At 36.3% G+C, this 26,089-nt stretch overlaps 1 protein-coding gene across 2 annotated transcripts in view; it reads left to right on the top strand.

The window, feature by feature from the left end:
• LOC123557821 (uncharacterized) overlaps positions 1 to 26,089 on the top strand; it is a 51,109-nt gene that overhangs the window by 15,250 nt on the left and 9,770 nt on the right. For both annotated transcript variants that reach the window (XM_045349538.2, XM_053525613.1), the window contains exons 4-9: positions 6,637 to 8,672; positions 11,555 to 11,731; positions 19,778 to 19,922; positions 22,916 to 23,045; positions 24,055 to 24,167; positions 24,595 to 24,708. In XM_045349538.2, the coding sequence (XP_045205473.2) occupies positions 6,637 to 8,672; positions 11,555 to 11,731; positions 19,778 to 19,922; positions 22,916 to 23,045; positions 24,055 to 24,167; positions 24,595 to 24,708 (2,715 nt within the window). The remainder of the gene's footprint in view (positions 1 to 6,636; positions 8,673 to 11,554; positions 11,732 to 19,777; positions 19,923 to 22,915; positions 23,046 to 24,054; positions 24,168 to 24,594; positions 24,709 to 26,089) is intronic.

Genomic DNA, 26,089 nt, shown 5'->3' on the forward strand with positions numbered 1-26,089 from the left:
ATTATTTCTCCCTTGAACAGCACCCTGTAAAAACAATCAAAGCACTGAGAGTACTGATGGGGCGGTGCATTTCAGCTGTTTTTGTAACATTCTTAGATGAAAGTCAAATATTGAGATAGGAACCTGTGGTTTGCGCAAGAGACTTCGTCTGACCGACGATGACACTCATGCCAAATATAAGATAGATTGCATGATAAAATGTGAAACACCACATTTTATCAATTATATTCAAAGAGTTTAATAAATTCAACGCGGATAGTCACAAATGTAAGATGAATTCTTTTTATCACATGTTAGCCTTTCTTGTCGAAACACCAAATATTCGACTTTCTTCTGCTATATAAACAAGTCAATTTGACCGACGTCGCCTATACTATAAATCACGTCAATGTCAAAGCTTTATTACAACAGTGTAGTATCGTTTTTATTTAATGGCTGTATTACACTCCTGCAACGCCATTTATGTAATAAATAGAGAATATTAGGTTACTGTCATATAAATTTAAATTTATTAAGCGAGTCAGAGAAAATATAAACAAGAGGGCCATGAAGGCCATGTATCGCTCCCCTGAGCTACTGACCTAAAGATTATCAAAATTAACATTCTGACCAAGTTTCATTAAGATATGGTCATAAATGTGGTCTCTAAAGTGTAAACTAGCTATTCCTTTGATTTGACCCGGTGACCCAGTTTCTGACCCGACATGACCCAAGTTCGAGCTTGACCTAAAGATCACCAAGATTAACATTCCGACCAAGTTTCATGAAGATACAGTCATAAATGCGGCCTCTATAAGCTTTTCCTTTGATTTGACCTAGTGACCGAGTTTTTTACCCCACCTCACCCAAATTTGCACTTGACATAAAGAATATCAAAATTAATATTCTGACTAAGTTTCATTAAGATATCTTCATAAATGTGGCCTCTTTAGTGTAAATTAGCTTTTCCTTTGATTTGACCTGGTGATCTAGTTTTTTTATTCTAGATGACCTGGATACAAATTGGACCTTACGATCTTTAAGATCAACATTCTGACCAAGTTTCATGAAGATATAATCATAGATGTGGCCTCTACAGTGTTAACAAGCTTTTTCCTTTAATTTGAAGTGGTGACCCAGTTTTGACCCAAGATAACCTGATATCAAACTCGTCAAAGACTTTATTGAGGGTAACATACTGGCCAAGTTTCATTAAGATTGGGCCCAAATTGTGACCTCTGGAGTGTAAACAAGCTTTCCTTTAATTTGAACTGGTGACCTAGATTTTGACCCCAGATGACCAAGTGTCAAACTTTTCTAAGATTTTATTGAGGGTTCCATTCTGACCAAGTTTCATTAAGACTGGGCCAAACATTTGACCTCTAGAGTGTTTACAAGCTTTCCCTTTGATTTGACCTGGTGACCTAGTTTTAGAGCTAAGATGACCCAATCAAGAACTCATCAAAAGTTTTATTAAGGGTAACATTCTGACTAAATTTCATTGAGGCTTGCTCAAAAGTGTGAAAATTTCTGCGTGATAACTGTTCAGATTGGGAAAAAATGCCATTTATCAGGGTTCGAATTTAGCCTGATTTTCTACTTGCATTTTTTCGCAAGTGGTATTTTTTTAACTTGCTAAATGAAAAACAACTTGCATTTTCCGCGACATGTTACTTTATTAGAACATTAACACAATCATCCACGTGACAAGTCCAGCCAATCGTATTTGCGCTAGATAAATATTAACTTATTAATAGATTACCAAAAAACCCACCGGATGCGGTAAACGTCATCAAAATTGGCGCAGGTACTTGTCAGCAGTTGAAAAGACATGCGCACGGGACATGTATCGAGTGTAAATGTCCTTTTACGACGAAAGATGAAAGAGTGCTCCGAAAGAAAGAACAGTGTAAGATCGAGACGACCGTTAGAAATGCACATTATTCGCCCAAACATTTTCACTAGCAAAAAAATGCTGGTGTCTGAAATCTCACCTTGCAGTTTGAAATTTGCACTCGCATTTCGCGAGTATGCGAGCTTAAATTCGAACCCTGTTTATGGAAAGAAGTTGTTAGTGTAAAATAACTTATGGTGTCCTAAAAGTTGAGGGCATCTACAGCGCTATTTAAATCATACGACATTTAAAATGGTTATTCAGTTTCAAAAGATATTTGAATAACGAAACAAGAATATCGTTTTTCATTGTACACTAATAGAATGAGGTCCAATTGATTGGATACCAATTTGTAAAAATGTGCGTTTTGTAATATTATTAAACCGAATGCGACTTGAGCCGTACACCTGTTGACTTTCAAAGAACAACTACCTTTGGCGATGTAATTTAATGCTCGTTCATGATCATCATCAAATACATTCGACTACCCAGGGGTGGCAAATTCAATTGTCCGTATTGCCCAGCTTGTCCCAAAGCTTGTACGGACGAGTCTAATTTGACTAGAATTTACTGTATACATGTAACTACTATACGGACAAGTACAAAATAGCAACTGACAAAAAGGACAAACAAGTCAAAATCAGATTTTGCCACCCCTGCTACCTTGCATAAAAATCTGAAGATTAATACGTCAAACCGTTACAGTGTACGGAATTCAGATTTGAATCCACTAGCCCGAATTTCACTAGCCCGAACTTTAATACCTTAAAATGTCATAATTTTTGCACCATATAACATTTTGTTTTACAGACATCTCTATGCATGTTTGAAGTAATAAAAAAGACATACAGTACATGTCAGAGTGCCATGTTTTTGAAAAATTTTAACTCTAAATACTCCAGTCCAGATCAGCATCGTCAGAGTCCAAAAGCATCGGACATGACACTCCTTGCCAAAACAAAATCTAAACTGTTACGCCCAATTTTTTAGGATCCGCACTCGCCAATTACTGCAACTCGGACTGTTGACAATTTGCAAGATGTAATAACGAGTGCTGAATATACATTTACACACACGCTGATAGCATAATTTAAGCTCCGCCTACTGCAGGTACTTGTGAGATTTTTGCGAGAAGTATGAAAGCTAATCAAATTATCCGTTACGCTAGAGGTGATTGTATTCAGCCAATTAGCGCTGCGGTTACGTCTTTGACACTGTGTTTGATTGTCAACACGTGAGAGTGCAAAACCAACAATAATTCTATAAGCGTTTCTCAGTCTGGATGCAGTACTCGTTTAATTAGCATGATTTTTTAAACAAATTAGGAAAATTCGGTAGCCTGGTCGGGCTTGTACCTGCGGCAAATCGGTAGCCCGAGCTGAAATTTGGTAGCCACAGGCTGTCAGACTACCGCGAATTTCGAACACTGCCATTATCTATCTTTATACTGCATTACCCCTCTTTACGAGTATTATGTGCAGCTGCGCACCTGTACAAGAAATTTAAAGTAGAATTGACAGTAGAATACTAGAATACACAAACAGCTAAATTATTGAATAGAGCCTTTGAAATAAATCAAAAATATTATAAAATAAGAGTAGTCCAATGTACATGCTCATTTTACCTTCAACATTCATTATTTTATATTTCATTTTTAATCTGCATTGTAACGTCTAAAAGGGCCCTAATATGTAGAATGTAGCATTTTCTCAAACGTAAAATATATGATGTACGCAGATTTAAACAGTTTAGCCTACCGTTATTTATCATATTCTAGTAATATATCGTTTAAATTTACCTTTAAAAACCCTTATATTCAAGGTATGCCAATTGTGTAGAGTTTTCAATACACATTCCGCCATTTTTCAAGCATATGCAGCAGGTTATAATAATAATATATTTAGATGCGACTTAGACGAAAAACAACGTGAACTATTTGCCAACTGATTTAGAGCGAAAATATTTCGTCTAAAATTGATTCTCAAAATAAATTGTATTTACACAACATTCGGAATAGACCGGCAATATTGCACACCATAACACAGATACACAGCGATACATACAGTTGAAAGAAACAACTCTATATTTAACATGAAAAGTAACTTTTATTTTGTAATTATTCACATATGCAGTTGAAAAAAGGATTATTTTCGGTGTAAATAGTGTTCTTTCACTTTGGACTGGGTTATGTTGTTCGTAATTTGAAGAATAAAGGCGACATGATGTGTATTCACTTCTGGCTACATGTTATAAATGGCGATCCTGTAAGACCAGACATAACAGATAGACGTCAAATTGTTAAAATATGTTATGTCGGGTCTTATTGATAGGACTAAAAATATGAGCTGATAAACAAATGCTAACCTTGTTTAACTTTTTGCCCGACCTCTCTGTTCTGCTTAACATTCTTGAATAATTTTGATTTGCTGCCATGCAAAATTTTGTCCGAAGTTCAGTTGTTTACCGAATTACCCATCTTCTCCAAGCAAACAAATGACGTGACTTATACACACGCCATTACGCCGCTTGACAGAACAAATAGGCAACCCGTATCCTCGATGATTTTATTCAATAACACTCCATTCCAGATGCAATATCTTCCTAATTTGAATTGCAGAAAGCTAAACAGCTAAAATCCTGAACAAATGCTAACATGAGTCACTTTCCGTTTCCTCAAGCGTTTCCGTTATAAAAACTTTTATGTAGTAATTGCAAATACGGTATGCATACACTATACATTTGTACCATGGTCTCACGAACCTAATAAAAGTCCAGTTTATAATAATAATCGCGTAGATATGGTTTTTTGCAGTTATTGGAAAGAACAAGATGGCGTCGTTTTAAGAAAAAAATTAAAAAAGTAGTCCGCCAGGCTACAAGTCACTGACTTGTATATATTTTTAGACAATTCAGATTAAAACCAAGTGGGGTTTTCCCTCATGACGTCAGAGTGTAAAAATAGTCTGGTTTACCTGCCCCTCCTTCACTGTCGTACTAAAATACATAGTACGACGGGAACCAGACAAGTCTAAAATAGCCGCAATATAGGTCATATTCATCCGCTTTGTTTTCGGTGCTCTTCTTTATGAGAGGATGTAGAAAGTGGATGCGCTTTGCCGTTTTGCACTAAGAAGTGACGGGCTTTCATTTTCCCGTCTTAATTCCATTGGAGGCGGAGCTTACGCACCGCCCTAAAAATCATAATGTTGATTTAACCATCTACGTCAAATTGATAACAATAACTAAAGAAATGCACATAAACATCTGGACATAAACTTGCGTAAAATGTATGAAATTAATTTGTGTCTGTATTTAACCGAGAAAAATATGTTAGAATTAACAAGAAAATTAGTTATTTTATTTACAGAATTTAATACTCAACACAAGTGCCATCCACCAGCTTTAAATATAAGTATTTAACATATGTTCAAGTCATATGGATATAACATGCATACAGGATATAAAAAGAAATTCTGTATAAGATTCCATAACTTTATCAAAAAATATTCTTTTTAAAAACTTCTACTTACGGTTTATAGCTGGAAGACCGGGTTTTTGTTAAATCTAGACCTATCACATGTATAATAGTTTCCTTTACTTCACATGTCTATAAAGCTAGAAATCTGGCCTAGAGAGTAAAATTAACCACATTTTCTGGGATTTCTTACATAACTCGGGTTAACGAGAGTTCATGTTCTGGAATATTCAACAGATTTATTGTAAACATTTTATGATTGTATAAAATTAGATATTTGTTACAGAGTTAGTAAAGCTTTTTTTTTCAATACCTTTTTCATAATTTTTTCAAGGTAGTAGATTTGAAATAGTTCAAAATATCATTACGGCTGCAGATAAGTTTTTAGTTTAATTAGCCCAAATTTAACTGATTACGAATTGGTGCAGAAAAGTGTTTAATAATTAATTAAATATTGCATGTTACAGCTACACAACCTGTGTATACCTGTGGGGGTTTGTGATAAAACAGTGACCTGTAAAATATATGATTATTATATCATTACTTCTAATGGACCAACGTTGGCCCAACGTTGGGCCAACGATGTTTTCTCTGTATAAGTCTTTCCCTGAAAATCAATATCGGGCCAATGCAGAGATATCTTTGACTGAAATTTAAAGTTGGTTCAACGTTGGCCCAACAGCTGTATTTACAATACTTATTAATCATTGTTGGGCCAACAGTGGCCCAACAACGATTATCCTTTGACGGTTTTCCGTCGTTGGCCCAATGACTTCATGTTTACAGGGATAAAGGATTTTCATGCGTTATTTTAAATTCTAAATTCTAAATTTATGAAATAAGTTTTAAAAAAGTAATAAAATGCGAGGCTCTGTCGAGTATTAATGTCGGTATAGAAAAGTGTAAATTCTTTTAATCCTATTGATTCGTTTGTTCCACACAGTATTATTAGAGATTTGACATTTTGATTATTAGTACGCGAAAATTGCACCGCTCAGACAGATATAAAAAGGTGTATTACAGCAAATGCAGCATTTCAGATTTTCAATACAAATTGAACGGCACCAATATCTCAAGTCGAAAATAAAAAAAATAAATAATCGTTTTCACAAATTCACCTTTAGAAATCTCACTCTCTACACATAGGCAGCTGCTTCCTCATCAGAAAAGGCAATATCTGTATGGTTATTCTTAGTTGAAAACTGAAACTTTTTCTTTCTCTATCGCTGTTCTCCATATTCCCTATAAATTTATTTATGAAGCTACCCTTATTTTCTATTTTTTTTAGGTCGTTCTTTCGCCATCAAATCATCCGTAAATAACTTGATAACATGCGCTACAGTCGAAGCAGACGCCGACTATATCACAGCTTTTGCTAATTTACCGTCAGGGATTGGCGGCAAGGTGATATTCAGACAGCAAGATAACTCCGAAACTGCCGATACCTTTATATATTTAGACTTATATTTCGTCGGCGAGTCAAAACCTCAAAGTCCGCTTTCGTGGCAAATCAACAGCGGGATGGTGAAGATGGACGTGGACGCAACAACCGACATAAATAACAGGTGTGGTAGTACAATAAAAGATCTTTATAATCCGGATGGTGCTACCGGAAGCGGATGTTCGACCGATGATCATACGAACTGTAAGATTGGCGACCTTAGTGCCAAACATGGAGACATTACTATGCAAATGTCTGGAAAAACGAAAGCATTTTACGGCGATTTAAGACTGCCACTAAGTGGCGAAAACTCAATTATAGGTAAGACACTGGTCTTTATGAACGGATCAGATTACTACGCATGTGCAAATATTGTGCAATATCCTCGCATGGGGGCCATCTCAAAGTTTAGTAATGACAATGTAACAGGAAGTGTATCTTTTCATCAGAAGTCGCCTCTCGATCCGGTTAACATTAATGTTAATATAGAAAATCTTATAACGCGTGGTGGCGGCTATCACGTGCACGAATGGCCCGTGCCACTCCAGATTAACCAAAGTGAAGTCATGTGTAGTTCAGAAAATGTAGGCGGACATTTCAACCCATTTAATGTCTCGGTATTTGGCCTTTACCCTGATTCCGCCACAACAACACCTGATAAGTACGAAGTCGGGGACTTGAGTGGAAAATTTGGCAGTATGGCAACCATGAATAGATATGTTAAAAATATGACTGACCCTAATTTGCAATTGTTTGGGGAAAATACGATAATAGGACGTAGTTTAGTTATTCATAAAGACGCCGCAGGTGGCCCTCGCTGGATATGTTCGACTATCTGGCCCGCAGACGATATTCCTATGGTAACAGCATACGCTAGATTCACTTACCCTGTAATAGGATACATGATATTAAGGCAACCCAAGAATAAGTGGTTTGCAGAGACACAGATCTACGCAGAACTGGACTACTCGAGCTCAACCATGTCAGCAACTGTTAATCACAATTGGCACGTGCACGAGAAAGCAATGGGTGATGACATGTTATCGCCTACACAACGCTGTCAGTCCGCAGGGCCACACTATAACCCGTATTCTGTTTTCTTAGATGGTGATTATGCCAGTATGTGCAACCCTGGAAATCCTTTCCGGTGTGAACTTGGAGACTTATCTGGAAAACATGGTAAATTAAATATTCGCTCCGCTGTAGACAATAGAAAACTGAAATATTTCTTTTCGGATATGCAGCTGCCTTTATCGGGGCCTCAGTCTGTTGTTGGTAAGTCGATAGTGATCCATGAAGCAAATTCTGGTGGCGGAAGGTTATCGTGTGCAAATGTCATGGAAAAGGTCAGAAGGGAAGCCACAGTATCCGAATGGTCGTCTGCAGAAGGTCAGAGTAGCCCAACTGGAACTATTTCTTTTGTGCAAGATTGTATTGATATTCTGTCATGTATGACAAAAGTTAGTGTATCTTTGTCGGGACTAAATTCAATGGTGGCGGGTTACCATGTACACCAATACCCTACCGATGTCAACACACCTACCTCACAAGTTTGTCAAAGCTCTGACGTAGGCGGACATCTGAACCCTTTCCAAAGTCCGTATCCGGGTCCAGCTAAGGGAACACAAGACGAGTATGAAATTGGCGATTTGAGCGGGAAATATGATCCACTTAGCGGGGCCTCGTATTCTACGAACGTCCTAGATATGAATTTACCAATGGAAGGACCGTACAGTATCGTCGGACGATCTATTGTTATTCACAAGAACGATGAAGGAGCGACGCGTTGGGCTTGCGGAAACATTGTCGATACTACACCAGGAATTAAGCTGGTACAGCAGAAGGCGGTATTCGAAGGAGAGATCACAGGTTACATAATGTTGGTACGTAGTTTATTTACTGACAATATTTTGACATTGGTTGTCTGTGGCATATAGGGTCATAATTTTCAGGTTAGCGCACACTAAATATCGAAAAATATGCCTTGCGCACTCGCTGTGTAACAATTGAGTTAACCGTCTGGGCGTGTTCAAATGTCAAGTAGTCGGAAGGCCATCAAATCCACAAGCTCGCCCATCCAAATGTCTGCTAGATCGGAAGTAAACATGGTTGGAGATCTGGCTAAGTTCAGTAGACCTTATAGTCAAAAGTTAAGCATGCATTGATCACAGATCGAAAAAGTAGTTCAAAGGATCACTAGTCCAAAGGCCCAATTGTCGAAAAGTCAAGGTTTAGGTTGAACATAAGGTCATTGGGTTAATTTAGGTTTTGATAAGGATGGGAGTTTAAGAATACGAAGTGCAATTTTAAGTTACTGTTTGTTTCACCTGTTTTGGGACGAAGTTTTTATGCCCCACCCCCTTTTATCGGCATAAAGTATTTGAAGCGTCCGTTCGCTCGTTCATCCCGATTTCGTGTCCGGTCTGTTTTAAGTCTGTAATTTTGTCGTTCGTGCCGATCGTGAACAGATACCGAAAATAACTTTGCACTGCTGATCAACTAACATATCCTACGTTTTTGACTATTATCCTTATTGAATGCCAATCCTGATTTCCTGTTTGGTCTCAAACTTTGTCATTCATGGATGGATTTAAAAAAACTTTGCACCAATGATTAGCAAGAAATGATTATGTCATGTGCAAGAACCATAACTCTCGTGTTTTCCCTATTGATTTATCGCCCTTTATTCTTACTATAAGATATTACAGCCATAGTTTGTATCAAACTAACATTAAAAATATGAATGAAATCACGATAAGATTTGACTTTGTCGTCAAAAAAGGGGGATTTTGAGAGAGTATTGTTTATTGTTAATACACTGCAGCAGCCACTTTCCAAGGTTTGCAATTTTGACTAGACTTGATTCTGATTGATCGTGATACTTCAGAAATATCTTAAATAAAAATTTGTTAGACTATATGTTCAGCTTTCCGTATCTTAATTTAGTTGATTTTTTTTTTCACTTAGTCTTTTCTTTTCACACAGTAAAGATATTACAAAACGCAGAAGACCCTAAATATCTTCATTCATATTTAAGAAACGGACACATTATTTACTACAGATAATTAAAGTTGTGGAAAGTATTTTATAATTTTAACGTCAATAATATCGTGTTTTATTACAATTTTGTTATTTCTTCCTGTCATTAAATGCAAATAGCACGGTGTGGGAGGATCGCATTGCGTGTAAACACCCCATTACTGGTATCTACTGTAACCTGTAAGCTTCATTTTAGCCAAGGTTCTATCCCGCGTAAATTAAAACCTATAACCTAAATGTATTTTTTGTTTTAAATTTCAGAGCGTGGTGAATTCAAGATTCTATCCCGCGTAAATTAAAACCTATAACCTAAATGCATTTTTTGTTTTAAATTTCAGATCGTGGTGAATTCAACCTTTCGCGAATAAATGAAAAAGTGCAAAAATTGCGAGATGAGTTCAAGTCTCGTAACTTAAAGCGTATTTTGTAATTGTCGGAATTTTGTTTATAGGATGGGGATGATGTCCTCTCTGTAAATAACACACATCTCTCACAGTGTTTGTCCGGATTCTTTAACCATAAACCTGGGTTTTATCAGGTCATTCTAAAGATAGACACAAGCCCGGGGCTGTGATTAGAGAATGTGCTATGAAATACAGAAATTTTATTATGTCTTATGTCACTCGACACAGTTAAAACCTCTGCGCTAGTGACCTCTATATGTAAGGTACAAAAGGAAAAAAATCACATATTTGGCGCTAAAATTTGAAAACAAAATCCAAAAGATAAAAAAAGTGTCACCACAGTCTGGGGCGAGACCGTTTGGAAACCAGTCTCAAAATATCAGTGTCTGATTGGTTGTTTCTATACACAGTTTTGAAATTGACCAATGGCACAGCAGCATCCCGTTACTGGCTCCTATACTCATTGTCACAACATTCGAATCCATGGTTTTGTCTGCATACTCGACAATACTGAAAAAGTGTGTGTTATTTTTACTGATATATCCCTGCTCTAACGATTGTATTCAAAATGATATAATTTTTTTATCACGTTAGATATTATCATCAAAACCATGCGAGATGAGAACGTAGTGTTGGCCGTGTATTATTTTCAGATTGAAATATTGTAAACGAGTACTTCACTACTTGTATTTCAATATCAAATTAATTTCTTTTCCAAAATGAATTTTATGACATAAGAGAAATGCGTCTGTATTATTATTTTTTAAAATTTTTATCATGATTTAATATCATTAAGCAGGTCATTTAAATGCGAGCGTCCTGTGCTTTCTAAAACTTAAAATATTACCCTGCAATAGTTATTCATAAATCATCAATGTGTTTCAAATGGCTTTCAACTGTTACTGTAAGTCGTCACTGGGTGGTTTTATGTAGTTCTTACTCTCGATATCGAGACAGTCATATTTTAACTAAACCCAGGTTCGGGTTAAAACGTGTTTTGAGAAGAAAAGGGGTATACTTATACAAAATTTGAACATCATCAGAAGTTATCTCCATGTCTGAATACACATTATTATAATATTTTAAATATAGTAATATACCAGATATCAGTTAATCAACCTGCATTGATATATAGAGACAATAGAAAGAGAAACCCTTTTAGAAAGTCTTGTTAAAAAGTTTGAATCTGACGGCAAACGAAGTAATGGTGTCATTGTTTTTAAAACAATCAAAAAGCCTTCAACACACCTACATATTTCTTTTTTGGAATCTGTTTACGTATTTCAGACCAGGTGGTTTTTATTATATATGTATTTTTTCAGAGCCAGTATATATATGAGAATGGAGACCTGAGCAATACCATGATCGTCGTAAATCTGCATAATTCAAGTGACCAAACAATGATGACCACAGGCCATAACTGGCACGTGCACGAGAACAGAAAGAGCTCGGATTGTGCAAGCTGTGGACCCCACTATAATCCCTATATGGTCGGCATGGTAAGTATTTAGATACTAATTTTTCCTGTGCATGTAAAATCTGTGATAACAAAAACTCTAAAAGAGGAAACAGGCATGTTTCTCGTTGCAGCCGGAGAGGTTCCCATTTATCTTTAGCATAGCAGAAGCCAGATAGTAATCATTTGGTGCCAGAACCGACGGTACGGATTCGAAACCAGACTCGTTAGTTTTGGAAAGTTTTGGAAAAGTGTGAATAAAAAAGTCGTATGTGAGGGTGTTTTCCTCATAGAAATTGCGGTCATAAAATCGTTGTATTTAAAATCATTTTCTGCCGACACAACTCTCGAGAAGAAAAAAGTTTGCAGCCCGCACATAAATCCACTTCGCACAGCGATTTACGAAGAATTAATAGCAGTAAAAAGACCCCCCCCCCCACCCACCCACTCAATACTTATGCAAGAACCACACATATTGATCTTTTAATAGGCATTGATAAAGTTTATTGCTTCCGATTAATATGTGATATATCAAGTATTGGTAAGGTATACTTTCGATTAATATGTGACATGTTATCTGTCATCTGTTGATTATAACATTTTCGTGATGATGCCCTTGGGTCTGCTCGATTGGCGTGTCTGTGGCCGTAGAAAGTTCACATCCGAATAACACCCCCAAGAAGTTTCATACGTCGGCTGATATTAAATGTTTTTACACAATGTTAAGTGATGATGATATAGATGTTTTTCTTGGACTTTTTATGCTTTGATATAGATGTTTTTCTTGGACTTTTTATGCTTTTATTCGCTGAAGATACTGTTATTCAAGCTGAAAGTGACCATTAATTACATTAATTTACATTAATTGAATGCTATGCGTCTAGTTAGTCCCCAACCGATGGAACACCAGAGCGGAGTAAAGGAATGATTTCCGTCGTCTGTCAGTACGTCTGTCAAAAAGTATTCAAGCTAGCTTCATCAAACTTGGTATGTAAAAAGGGGGCAATATGTAGATTATGCACGTATATGACTCATGCTTGTAGGTCAAAGTTCAAGGTCACTATTGAAGGTCAAGTATTTCTTTCTGCTTCTTAACTTTTATATGCATTGACGGATTATCTTAGTGCTACACACAAATCTTCGCCATGATGAGACAATGTGTCGGCACATGATCTATAATTGTCGGTTAAAGGACAAGGTCACCGATTAAGGTCATGTAAACATTTGCTCCACTCCACATCTTTAAATTGCATTGCAGGATTTTTATCACTACAAGGAATGTTTCCCATGATTAGACTGTGTGTCGCGCACATGACACATTGTTGTCGGCCAAAGGCCAAGGTCAAGTAAAATTATTTCTGCTCCATAACTTTTATGATGTGCATTAATAGGTTATATTAGTACTGCACACAAATGTTCCCCATGATGAGACAATGTGTCGCGTACATCATCAATGCTTGTAAGTCAAGGTCACAATTGAAATTTAAGTAAAAATAGTTTTTGTTTCTTCGCTCCTAATTGCCTTGAGGAATTTTAGTCCTAACACTGTTGCCAACAACCACAAGGGACGAACACTAACAAAGTTTTCCACGGATAGTGGACTTCTGTATTGCCACTGCAATACTCGGTCACTCGTTAATGTAAAAGTTGGAGTCTACAAGTTATTTCTGCCAAAACTAGTATTAGAATAAAAGAGATTTAAGAAAAAAATCCAGATTTTGGATTAGATAATGTTATAGAGCTTGTTGGTCATTGTACAATTCTCTTATAATGGTAGATACGATATGACAAAAACATGCACTAGAAAATCTATGTTTTCTATTATCAAAAGGGCTCGTGAACTGGTACTTGAAATTTACACGCATACAAGTTTATTCCACTTTGGTTAGCTCCATTATTCCATATATTAGAGCAAAGGAAATGTTGATAGATTTCAAACTTGTTCTTAAAGGCACTAGCCTCCAGAGCGTACGACAAAAATAGGTTTGAAGAAATTAATATTTTGTTTCTTAAGAAAGCTTTGAAACTTAATTACTGATACGGAAACACATGAAAATTAGTTGTTTTAACTAATTTTTACAATGAAAATCGAAAAAGGTAAACTCCCTTAACTATAAATATATATATTTAACGCGTTGAAGACGTAATCCTCCATGGTGGTATTGGTAAAGACTGCGGAAAACTTCAATTGCCTCAGCGGCCCGTGTTCAATTCCCCACGCGGGCAGTTTTTAGCTCACCTGTCACAAAGTGACAAGGTGAGCTTTTGTGATCGCGTGGCGTCCGTCGTCCTTCCGTCCGTGCGTGCGTCCGTCCGTCCGTAATCTTTTGCTTGTGACCACTCTAGAGGTCACATTTTTCATGGGATCTTTATAAAAGTTGGTCAGGATGTTCATCTTGATGATATCTAGGTCAAGTTCGAAACTGGGTCACATGCGGTCGAAATCTTCATGAAAATTTGTCAGAATGTTTACCTTGATGACATCTAGGTCAAGTCCGAAACTGGGTCACGTGCCATCAAAAACTAGGTCAGTAGGTCAAATAATAGAAAAACCTTGTGACCTCTCATGAAGCCATGTTTTTCATGGGATCTGTATGAAAAATGGTTTGAATGTTTATCTTAATGATATCAAGGTCAAGTTCGAAACTGGGTCAACTGCGGTCAAAAACTAGGTCAGCAGGTCTAAAAATAGAAAAACCTTTTGACCTCTCTAGAGGCCGTACTTTTCAATGGATCTTCATTAAAATTAGTCAGAATGTTCACCTTGATGATATCTAGGTCAAGTTTGAAACTGGGTTACGTGCCTTTAAAAACTAGGTCAGTAGGTCAAATAATAGAAAAACCTTGTGACCTCTCTAGAGGCCATGTCTTTCATGGGATCTGTATGAAAGTTGTTCTGAATGTTCATCTTGATGATATCTAGGTCAAGTTCGAAACTGGGTCACGTGCGATCAAAAACTAGGTCAGTAGGTCTAAAAATAGAAGAACCTTGTGACCTCTCTAGAGGCCATACTTTTCAATGGATCTTCATGAAAATTGGTCAGAATGTTCACCTTGATGATATCTAGGTCAAGTTTGAAACTGGGTCACGTGTCATCAAAAACTAGGTCATTAGGTCAAATAATAAAAAAATTGTGACCTCTAGAGGCCATATTTTCCATGGGATCTGTATGAAAGTTGGTCTGAGTATTCATCTTGATGATATCTAGGTCAAGTTCGAAACTGGGTCAGCTGCGGTCAAAAACTAGGTCAGTAGGTCTAAAAATAGAAAAACCTTTTGACCACTCTAGAGGCCATATTTTTCAATGGAACTTCATGAAAATTTGTCTGAATGTTCACCTTGATGATATCTAGATAAAGTTCAAAACTGGGTCACGTGCCATCAAAAACTAGGTCATTAGGTCAAGTAATAGAAAAACCTTGTGACCTCTCTAGAAGCCATATTTTTCAACGGATCTTCATGAAAGTTGGGTCATGTGGAGACAGGTGAGCGATTCAGGACCATTATGGTCCTCTTGTTTTTCTTGATTTGCCATTTTAAGATAGTTTAGAAACAAAATCACATATTCTAGCCAAAATCTGGAGGTCTCTGCCTTTAATCTTAAACAGAGCCCAACAAACTGTATGATTTATGGCGGTCTTTGTATAAAGCCTTCGTCCCTGCAAATTCATAGTCCTATTCTTAATTAGTGATACCAAAAATTATAAGATTTGTAATAAATTGTATAAAACATCTTTTATGCTTATATACTCGTGAAAATGTGAGTTTAAATTGGATTCGGTGTGATAAGAAAACATTGAATAACCTTGGTTCGTCATTTTTTTAGTTAGATTCGCAAGTTTTTTCACCAACATTGTTTAAGAAAGTTGTTTAACTCCAGGTTAGAAGACAACCTTTTTCAAAACTGTAGAGGTGCACTAAAATAACTCTGATAAATGTTGCAGTTATCGCATTTATAAAGATTTTGTTTTTGAAATGTCCTTCAACATTTTTTTTTTCATATGATCTTATGCTCTTTGTAAATGCAGATGCATAAATCATAAATTACGTTCTGAAACAGGAAGTTTTTTTGAATAGCCAGAATTCATAGAATTTGTTATCCATGTAATCAGACACTTAAGTTGACGCATAAATTATCTTTTCGGTATTATCACATTACAGTTGAGAGAAGAAATACTATTATAGAAATCCAAATTTGAATAGCTAATGAATTGTCAGTTTTCTGAATATCTTGTCCGTATGCAAATTGTGCAGGAATCTAGTTTATGTCTGCTGAGATTACGTGAAATCATGTAAGGTGATCGGCAATAGCGTAAAATTGTATCATTAAGTACGATGGTTCAATACGACGTGGGACGGTACGAAAGAGAGAAGATACATATGACACCTACTTGGTGGTTTATACTTTATAGGTCATTTAAGAAAAAAAGGCTAGTAATTCTTTAATGTTACCTGCACACTGTATGTGGAATGAAGGGTCCGCATAACGTTATCGTGAATCTCTATGCGGAAAAAAGTGTACGCATAACGCCTCTGGATAGTTCCATACGCAAGAAGATTACGCATAACGCTACTGTGGATTTTTGTGCGGATGTGAGGTACGCATATCGCTCCTTGTAAGGCAGGGAACTTAATTACGACTCATTTAGATTTGAAGATTGAATACTGCTTAAGCCGATGCTAGCGGGGTGGCGGGGGTGGGGGCGTGGGCAGTGTTGTATTTTCCATTACTGGTCATGAACAGGCTCAATCAAACAGTCTGCAATTTTAATTGTTTGCCTTGTTCTCGAGCTTGTAAGAGATAAGGGATCTACTTTACAGATGTTATTCATATACGATCTCACATGTTGTTGAAACTTAAACGGAATCGGGATCTGAATTGTTTTATCAAGTTTGGAATTGTCCATGCGCATAAAATGTTTCTGCACGGAAACAACAAAACAATGCGACTGCAAACGTTCATTTATCAAAATTTTATAACCGTGATCTGTGTATTTACATCCTGTTGTTTGACCAGGGTACCCGAGCCTTTATTTTTCACGGGATAGAATATCGTACAGAGATGACCCACGTATTTCAAAGTTTTAAAAGGTGTCTACCGAATAACCACCCTACTTTCATTTTCAAATGCACAACACGAAAAAATACCGCGGGTAATTAGCATAAAAAGTGTGTAAAATTCATTCCGCAAGTGAAATGATATTGTATTGCAACCTATTTAAGCGCAAAAATGTTAAATAGTTATTTTTTATAAGCAATAATGACGAAGCAAGAGTTAACAATAGGTTTCGGCTTTCTATTTGATCTTATCTTTCAAGTTTTTATATTTTCACAATGAAATTTGATTAACCGTATCTCTATCAGCGATATATTTTGTATCATATTCACATAATTATCACAGTAAGGAAAGTCATAAACATGCCATTTTTTTCTATACGGGACCTAAAATATTTAGGTTAAGCCGCACTAGTTGTAACAGAATTTTCATTAATTATTAAAAGAGAGCTGAGCTGTAATTGGGATTTCATGCAAACGGATATACATCTTGTACATTATCTTAATTTTCCTTTAATTAAGGTATCCAATCCACAAATAAGCAAGTTCTATATAACAGTGCTATAAATATATAAAATATTGATGCCTGGTAAGCTCATATAATTTTGGTATCATTTGAAAGATTGTCTACTGAAAAAGAAAATATAAAATACAATGCAAAAACGCAAAAGAATTTTTATTATTTTTACTTTACTGAGTATAGTCTTTGGTAATATTTAAACAGCAATCCAGTCATTACAGTGTAAGGTTTAGCATTTCGCAGACAAAAAAAAATATGACTGTAATGATTCTAACATATTATTCATGGTCATCTTATTTAATTCTTGCTCATCAGACACAAAAAACTTTCAGATGATAAAAAAAAAAAACAAAGGGTCACCAGGTATCGAAATGTTACCTATTTGTGGATCGAATACCTTAAGGTAGTGAATCCGCAATGACAATCGGAAATTTTCGTTCGATAACATATTCTCCATATACGATTTCGGCATTCTCCGTTACGAACGGAAAGGCAGGTGCTCGGACGAGCTACATTATTGTCCGAAGAATGCCGAAACACCATACAAGAATACGTAATCGTACGGAATTTACCGAAGAACGTCGAAACACCATACAAGAAGACGGAATTTACCGAAGAATGCCGAAACGCCATACAAGAATACGTAATCGCATGGAATTTACCGAAGAATGTCGAAACACCCTATAAGAATACGTAATCGTACGGAATTTACCGAAGAATGTCGAAACACCCTACAAGAATACGTAATCGTACGGAATTTATCGATGAATGCCGAAACGCCTTACAAGAATATGTAATCGTACGGAATTTAATGCCGAAACGCCCTACAAGAATACGTAATCGTACGGAATTCACCGAAGAATTCCGAAACGCCCTACAGGAATATGTAATCGTACGGAATTTACCGAAGAATGTCGAAACACCCTACAAGAATGTGTAATCGTACGAAATTTACCGAAGAGTGCCGACACGCCATACAAGAATATGTAATCGTACGGAATTTAATGCCGAAACGCCATACAAGAATACGTAATCGTACGGAATTTACCGAAGAATGCCGAAACGCCATACAAGAATATGTAATCGTACGGAATTTACCGAAGAATGCCGAAACGCCCTACAAGAATACGTAATCGTACGGAATTTACCGAAGAATGCCGAAACGCCATACAAGAATATCTAATCGTACGAAATTTACCGAAGAATGCCGAAACGCCATATAAGAATATGTAATCGTATGGAATTAAATGCCGAAACGCCATACAAGAATACGTAATCGTACGGAATTTACCTAAGAATGTCGAAACGCCATACAAGAATATGTTATCGTACGGAATTTACCGATTGTCATTATTCGTCAACTAGTACCTAAATACAGTTATCTGCCTTTACTAAAATTTCGAGGCGTTACATTAAACAAACAATTTTTTATGTCTGACCTTATTTAATGCTACACAATTTAAATGTGCATACTTGCGTAAATTGGAAGTATTGTAACAGTTTACCCGACATTAAATGTATTAATAAAACGACAAGACACCTGTATAATTATTATGCGTAAAAATATATAAAAAAAATTCGTTGAATCGGTATCACCTGCCGAAAAAAAGACCAACAGCATTTTAAACACCCGTAAATAGGACATTTTGTGTTTCACCTTTTCACGAATGGAATTGGCGTTCCTTCACTAAAAAGTATTTTCCCCCAAAACTGCACTTTTTGCGAGGGCAGTGGCAACGATTACGGTACCGTAATCGTAGCCTCCGATTCTAGGATTATGGAAGTTCCGTATTCTTAGACACATCTATAAGGATAGGCTATGATTAGGAAAGTATTTAAGAGGCATCAAATTTATGTTAGGACATGCATAAATGTTATTATAAACTAAAATAGCGTGTTTTTTTCATGCCTGCCCTTTTATTTCGTGTTATCGATCAGCCATTTCGGGATAGTATAATCTTAAAGAAACAGGCGAAATCAACACCCGTATACATGTATACATACTTTTGTCAAAAACCACAGTGTATATATATATATATATATATATATATATATATATATATATATTTTTTTTTTTTTTTTTTTTTTGAAAATTGGCAGACAAAGGAAGAATTGTATATATATTTAATAATAGCTCAAAAATATTTTTAAAAATATTCATTACTTAAAATTTTATTTATGATTTGATTTTGCCTATCACTTTAGATTTCCGCGCATATAGAATCGGGCGAAATTTTTGTATTTCGTTTCTGTTACTTGAGTGAAAAAGTAAGTTCACAACATTATTTATGCATGTCTTAGCATGTATATGATGCCTCTTAAATACTTCCATAATCCTAGCCTATCCTTATAGGATTGTCTAGGAATACGGAACTTCCGTAATCCTAGAATCGGAGGCTAGGATTACGGTACCGTAATCGTAGCCACTGCCTTTTGCGAGACACTACCTAGAATGAGTATATATTTTCTGTAAATTCAACACCCTTTTTATGACGCCATACCTTCTGTTGTAGGGGAGTGGCTACAGTGAATGCGGTATGGGCAACCAATTACGCTGCGAGGTTGGAGATCAATCCAGCAAAGTGGGTCAGTATGACATTGGAGGGGGTAAAAGGTTCTACACAGACGTCAACCTCAATCTTGAAGGAAAATATGCTGGTATTTATACATTGATACAGTTTATACTTAATAAATTTAACTATATAAGCGTCCGTGGCCGAGTGGTTATAGTCTTGTCTTCGTGTCTTCGAATCACTAGTACCTCAATACTGTTTGGGTTATTATGCGAGGAAGCCACACAGTTAGTTTATGGATGGTCGGTGGTTATACCTAGGTGGCCGCCGCGTATGCTTAAATCGATACGCGGAGGGGCTCCTTTGGGCGTCTTTCACCATTAAACATTGAACAGTCACTATATGTCGTTAAGGTAATGGATCCGTAATGAACATCGGTTATTTCCGTGCGATTACGTGTTTTCCGAATAGGACTTCGGCATTCTCCGTTTGGCTGCTCATATATGCTACATTAGCAGCGGGAAAATGCCGAAGTTGTATCGGGATATTCCGTATTGTCACATAAATTGCTGATTATCATTACGGGTCCATAACCTTAAAGAAAAATAAGCAAGTTTTTTTCTTTAAAATTATATTTGGCTTTGTACAGAGTGAGAGTCGGCGAGCTTAGACAGTTTAGTATCCTTTCTCATGATTTGCAATATAATTTTCGGGTCATGATTTCCTAAAAGGAACATTTTTGAATGAATATAATTATGTACATGTAAACATAATGTCTAAAGTTTTCTATTCATATTAAAACGAAGTTCTAAATGTTTGAGCCGCACCATCAGAAAACCAGCATAGTGCATTTGCGACCGGCATGGATCCAGACCAGCAAAGCCTATTACAAGTAGAGAAACCGTTAGCAAACAGGATGGATCCTGACCAGGCTGCGCTGATACTGGTCGCAAATGCACTATGTTGGTTAGTATTCCTTCGTTTTTTTCCCGAAAGTAGAGCAGCATAAATAGAAGAAAAACATACGTTGAATAAAAATCATGAAGCGTTTTTTATCCTACCCTCATATAAGATATAGCGCAATATCAGCCTGCCTAATAAACTTTGCTTTATCTAGTCAGTGTCAAGATACCACTTTTGCGGGAACTTCTGAAATCACTTATTTTATCAAAATTTTGCATTTAAATCATCACCATTGTATTGGAAATGTCTGAACTTGGAAAATGTGTGGTCAAATCAATGTTTTTTATCCTGAAACAAAAGTTATTGCTATTTTTCACTTTTACAGTACTTCAGCCGGAAATTTTGAAAACAATTTTTTTTTTCCGAATTTTTCATTGAAACTGTTATCATTGTATTGGAAATGTTCTAACTAAGAAAATAAGTGGTAAAATCAAAAGTTTTTACCCAGAAACAAAAAAGTTTTTGCATTTTTTCAATTTTCCACAAACTGAATTAGGCCTACACTAGCAAACGTCATATTATATGACGTCAAGTCTGCACGCTGTTGCTCTTTCCAACGACTTTTTCTTAATTTTATGAACAGGTAGGATAAATAGAATATTAGATTACTGTCTGAATAGATTTAAATTTATGAGGCTCGTCTACGAAAAAATATAAGGCTCGGCAGAGCCTCGCCTAATATATTTTCTTCAACTCGCCTAATAAATTTAAATTTATCAGACAGTAACCTAATATTCTCTATATAACCATTTCACTACGATTAACAGTTTGGATTAATGTTTTAGATAAGTGTAGTGTTACTGTATAGTTAAGTTTCGAGGTCAGCGCTGTTTTTGTACTTTTACTGGAACGGTTCATTATTAAGACGAGGTAAATTAAGCATAATTCCCTGTTCGGCGGACGAGTCTATAAATTGATCTCTCAAACGTCAAACTATAGGGACCGTTAAGTGCATGTAATATTTCGGGCAGACAAGTAATAAATAACTTTCCAGTGATTCATCAAATAACATTTTTATTAGATTTAGCCGATACAGTTAAAACAAATATTTGAATTATTTATTACTTTTATTCATAAACATAAAGTTAAAAATGAAAGTAAAGGGAAAAAATAAGCATAGAGATTAAAATATCTGTTATAAGTTTGTAAACTAGTTTAACCTTTAGCATGTTAGATAAATTGTCGTCTGCTGGAAATGTCGTCTGCTAAAATTGTAAAGTTCATTCAATTTGCTCCAAAATTGGAGGAAATATTGTCAGAGTAGCAAACAGCTTGGAACCTGATCAGACGCCGATTTAATCGGCGTCTGATCTGGTTCCAAGCTGTTTGCAAAGGCTGTTAAATTCGCCTGCAGCAGGCTAAGGGTTAAGAGATGACGTAGAGTGCGGATGTGCTGCACACTATATTCACGGGTACTAAACAGTGCCTGCGGCACCGCCTGTGCCGATGAGGAATGAAGGCACTTCGCTTCCGGTACCGCAGGCATTTCGACAATGTTGACAAATCAAGCGAGATCGGTGTGTGATTTTTTTCGTTTTTGTCATTTTGTTACTGCATGTAGAATTCTTTTCACAAATCGGGGAATGTAGCGGGGTGTAGAAGTACCTCATGAACATATTCATGCTAAAGTTTGTGAGAAATAATCAATTTCATAGAAATGTAAGGACAAATAAGTTGAGAATGAAACGTGATTTTTTCACATCAGTGACTGTTTAGACTCATTTCTTTCCGCTGACCCAGACCATATCGTCTCTGCCGTCGCAAAACATATTTATAAATGATATGTGATCTGCAGAAACATAAAGTGTGTCCAGAAAATTCCAAATTTGAACGTTATGCCTATTTTGAAAATGTGCTGCAGACGGTATTTAACTTTGCTAGTAAGTTTATCAAAGTTTATTGTCTATTCCATCACATGCTTACATATAATACATGAAATCAATTCAATAAAATACACGTATGGCCAATCGTAATAAGAACGTCTCGGTGAATAAAAGGGAAATAATTAATACAATACTACACAGTTAGGCTAGAGTTAGTAGTACACCTTAATAGGTGAATTTATTTGTTGTAATATATTTGTTTCCATAAATCGAAGATTTGAAAAACTAAACGTATGAAATTGTTTATGCTAAAATATGACTTCATATTTTGGACACTATCATCTATTTACAGCGGCGAAACGATCTATTGTTGTTCACGCATCTAATGGAGGAGGACCTAGGATTGCGTGTGCCAATTTGATACCCTACGGACCTTCGGCTGCTAAAGCAGTTTTGAAATTTCCAAAGACCAGCTACACAGTGTAAGTTCACTGGTATACATGTACATGTATATATAACGTTTGTTGTAAACAGCTACTTTGTCCGTTTGATTATGTCTCCCAACACACAGTGGTGTGGGAGACATATTGATTTACTCCAGTCTGTGTGTCAGTGTGTCTGTCACAAAGCTTGTCCGCACTCTAAAAAAGTCGACCATTTCTCATCCGTGTTGTAGATCAGACGTCTAGGTCACTGTAACCTAGAGACTGGACCCACGTTTTTGCATACGGCTGTGAAACTTCATAAGATGAAAGCTTTTTTTCAGTTCAGAAAATGATCTCTGTTGAATTGGAGGTCAACAGGCGGGATGTCCTTGTGACAGGAAACAGTTTCCAGTCAGTAGCTAATACTGTCGTACAGTCGTCAAACTACATGAATGTGTGTCTATGATAAGTACATAAAGATCAAAAGTCAAGGTCAAAGTGCCCTCGGGACTGAAAGTGGTTTCCGCTCAGTAACTCAGTAAGTTAAGGTAAAACATCTGGAGCTCTTTTAGGCTTACTAAATCAAACCGAGTCTGCAATTTTCACTGTTTGCCTTGTTCTCGGTGCTTCCGAGGGATCTACTTTCCAGATTTTATTTACTTCACAACAGCGGGTGTTAAGTGCTGTGTTGCGGCCGTAAAAAGTTGCCCCGACTTCAACTCATTGTTGTTATATTTTCTGGTCCTTCGGGATCATTGATTTCAACTCGTTTAGATTTGAAGATTGAATACTGCATAAACCGGTGCTATGGGGCGTGGGCAGTGTTGCATTTTCTAACTGCTCATGAACAGACTCAATCAAACCGAGTCTGCAATTTTCACTGTTTGTCTTGTTCTCGGTGCTTCCGAGGGATCTACTTTTCAGATTTTATTTACAGTCGTCAAATAATGTAAGATGATTGTTGTAGTCAGTTGATGCCCCTTTCATTTTTTTTGTTTGGTCAGTACTTCAGGTCAGTAATGCGTTATTATAGTGAAATGTATCTGTACCTTGTATTTTCTTACAGGGATGACGTAGAAACCAAGGTTGCGGCGTTCGTAGGGACAGATGTTGGCAATATACTTGTGGAAGAAAGCAGCAAAACTTTGACATGTATAGATATGGATGTATATTTCTTAGGTAGGTTGTTAGAGTTACTTGAAATCTGTTTAATTACGACATAGAGTTTAATTAAGTTTTTCAGAGTCATACTGACAATCGGTAATTTCCGGTTGATCACGTATTTTTCCGTAAGTAATATCGGCATTCTCCGGCTTGCACGGGAATACATTCTTTGCTCGTGGCCAGCGCCGATAAGACGTGAACTTCATGCGACTTCAAATGAACAAACTTGAGATTTCAGGCTATTGAAATATAAGCAGATTCTATGTTCGTGACAAGCGCCTGTAAGCCGTTAACAGATATTTCATACTATTTTGAACAACTTGAGATTTCATGATGAAAAAATATAAACAGATTCTATGGCCAGGCCCTTAAGAAATATCTCATATCATTTTGAACAACTTGAGATCTCATGATGAAAAAAATATGTATATTCTCTATCCAGGAGAGAGTAAAGGAACGCTAAGACAACAGTTCTTGGATAATATAAACAGTAAAAATCACGGAAATCTCGGGAAATACGCACCAGAAGATCCTTGTTCACTTGTTGCTGGCTCAGGTAAGAAACCCTTCTTAGTTTTCTGTAAGAAACTTTATTCATACTTGAAACTATGTTTTGTATCAAGCCTTTAATTTTGTATAACTCTCATATGTTATGACCCCCCCGTCGAAGGCAAAGGGATAAAGGGTTGGTTTTGTTCGTCTTCATCCGTCCGTCCTTCCGTACGGAGCCATGTCATAGACATTGTTTGAAGAATTTCAATAAAACGTGGTAAAAGTGTTAACTACTTCAAATTTCAGTCATAAGGCAACAGTGAGTGTATTGTGGTACTTTAAATATAGTTTATATATAGTGATTTTCTGCCGTCTTTACGTCAGTCTGGAGCCATATTTTAGACATGATTAAGAATATTTCAATTTAACATGGTGAAAATGTTAAAGGAAAGGGCAATGATATTGCTATGTTCATTTTGTTGTGTACGGGGACTTCTTAAATACTTTAAGGCAATGAAATAATTTTCAAAATTGAATTTAAAAAAAATATTCCAATATTTAGCAAAACCGTAGCCATCCTTTTCCCATGGCAACGAAAATCAGAACAGCGAAATTGCTTAAATTCACCTGTATTTCCTTAGGTCTCAAATGACTTTTTCTACTTTTCAAATTAAAAAGAAAGAATTTGTCGTGATTTACATCTTAAAGTTAAATAATGCGTAAAATTTTCGTCTGTTTTAAAGACTATAATTATGCTAAACAAAGAATTAATTGATGGGCAAATGACGTCATAAACGCCAATTGTGTGAGGATATCTTAACTAACTTTAGAGTTATTACTTAATTATCTTTCAAAATATAGTCCCCTAATTCACAAAACAACCTTTTGGGCGGGGGATATAAATTCACAGAATTTCGTTGTGAAGTCTACTTTATTGGGGTCCATTTTACCATGAGATACTGTTGCCAGTGTTGGTACAAATGTAGCTCTCTTAGAGACTGTGGTGCATCATGTTTCTGGGATCAAGATAAAGTTGCTGTTACTGGAAATTGAAAAATGGTTCTGTTTATTTACCTCAGTTAGGAACAAGACAAGTTACTGCAGCAAGACTTGGTATCTAGAAAGTTTGTAGTTGCATTTTTTGGTTATTTGCATCAAGGACATGATCGCTATATCTAAAAATAGAAAAGAAGCACATTGAGTTGGAAATGAGATAGATATACCGAACCTGGTAAATAAGTAGCTTGCATAGAGACCAGTACTTAAGCTTGCATGGCCGAAGTCATTGTGAATATAGAAAAATAATTTGGGTTTAATAACCCAGTTAGGAATGAGGAATTATGACAAAACCTGGTATATTTATGAAACTTTAATGGAGACCAATTTTCAGGTGCATTTTTAGCTCACCTGTCACATAGTGATCACGCAGCGTCCGTCGTCCGTGC

This window comes from Mercenaria mercenaria, chromosome 15 (assembly GCF_021730395.1).
Source record: "Mercenaria mercenaria strain notata chromosome 15, MADL_Memer_1, whole genome shotgun sequence".
Lineage (NCBI taxonomy): Eukaryota > Metazoa > Mollusca > Bivalvia > Venerida > Veneridae > Mercenaria > Mercenaria mercenaria.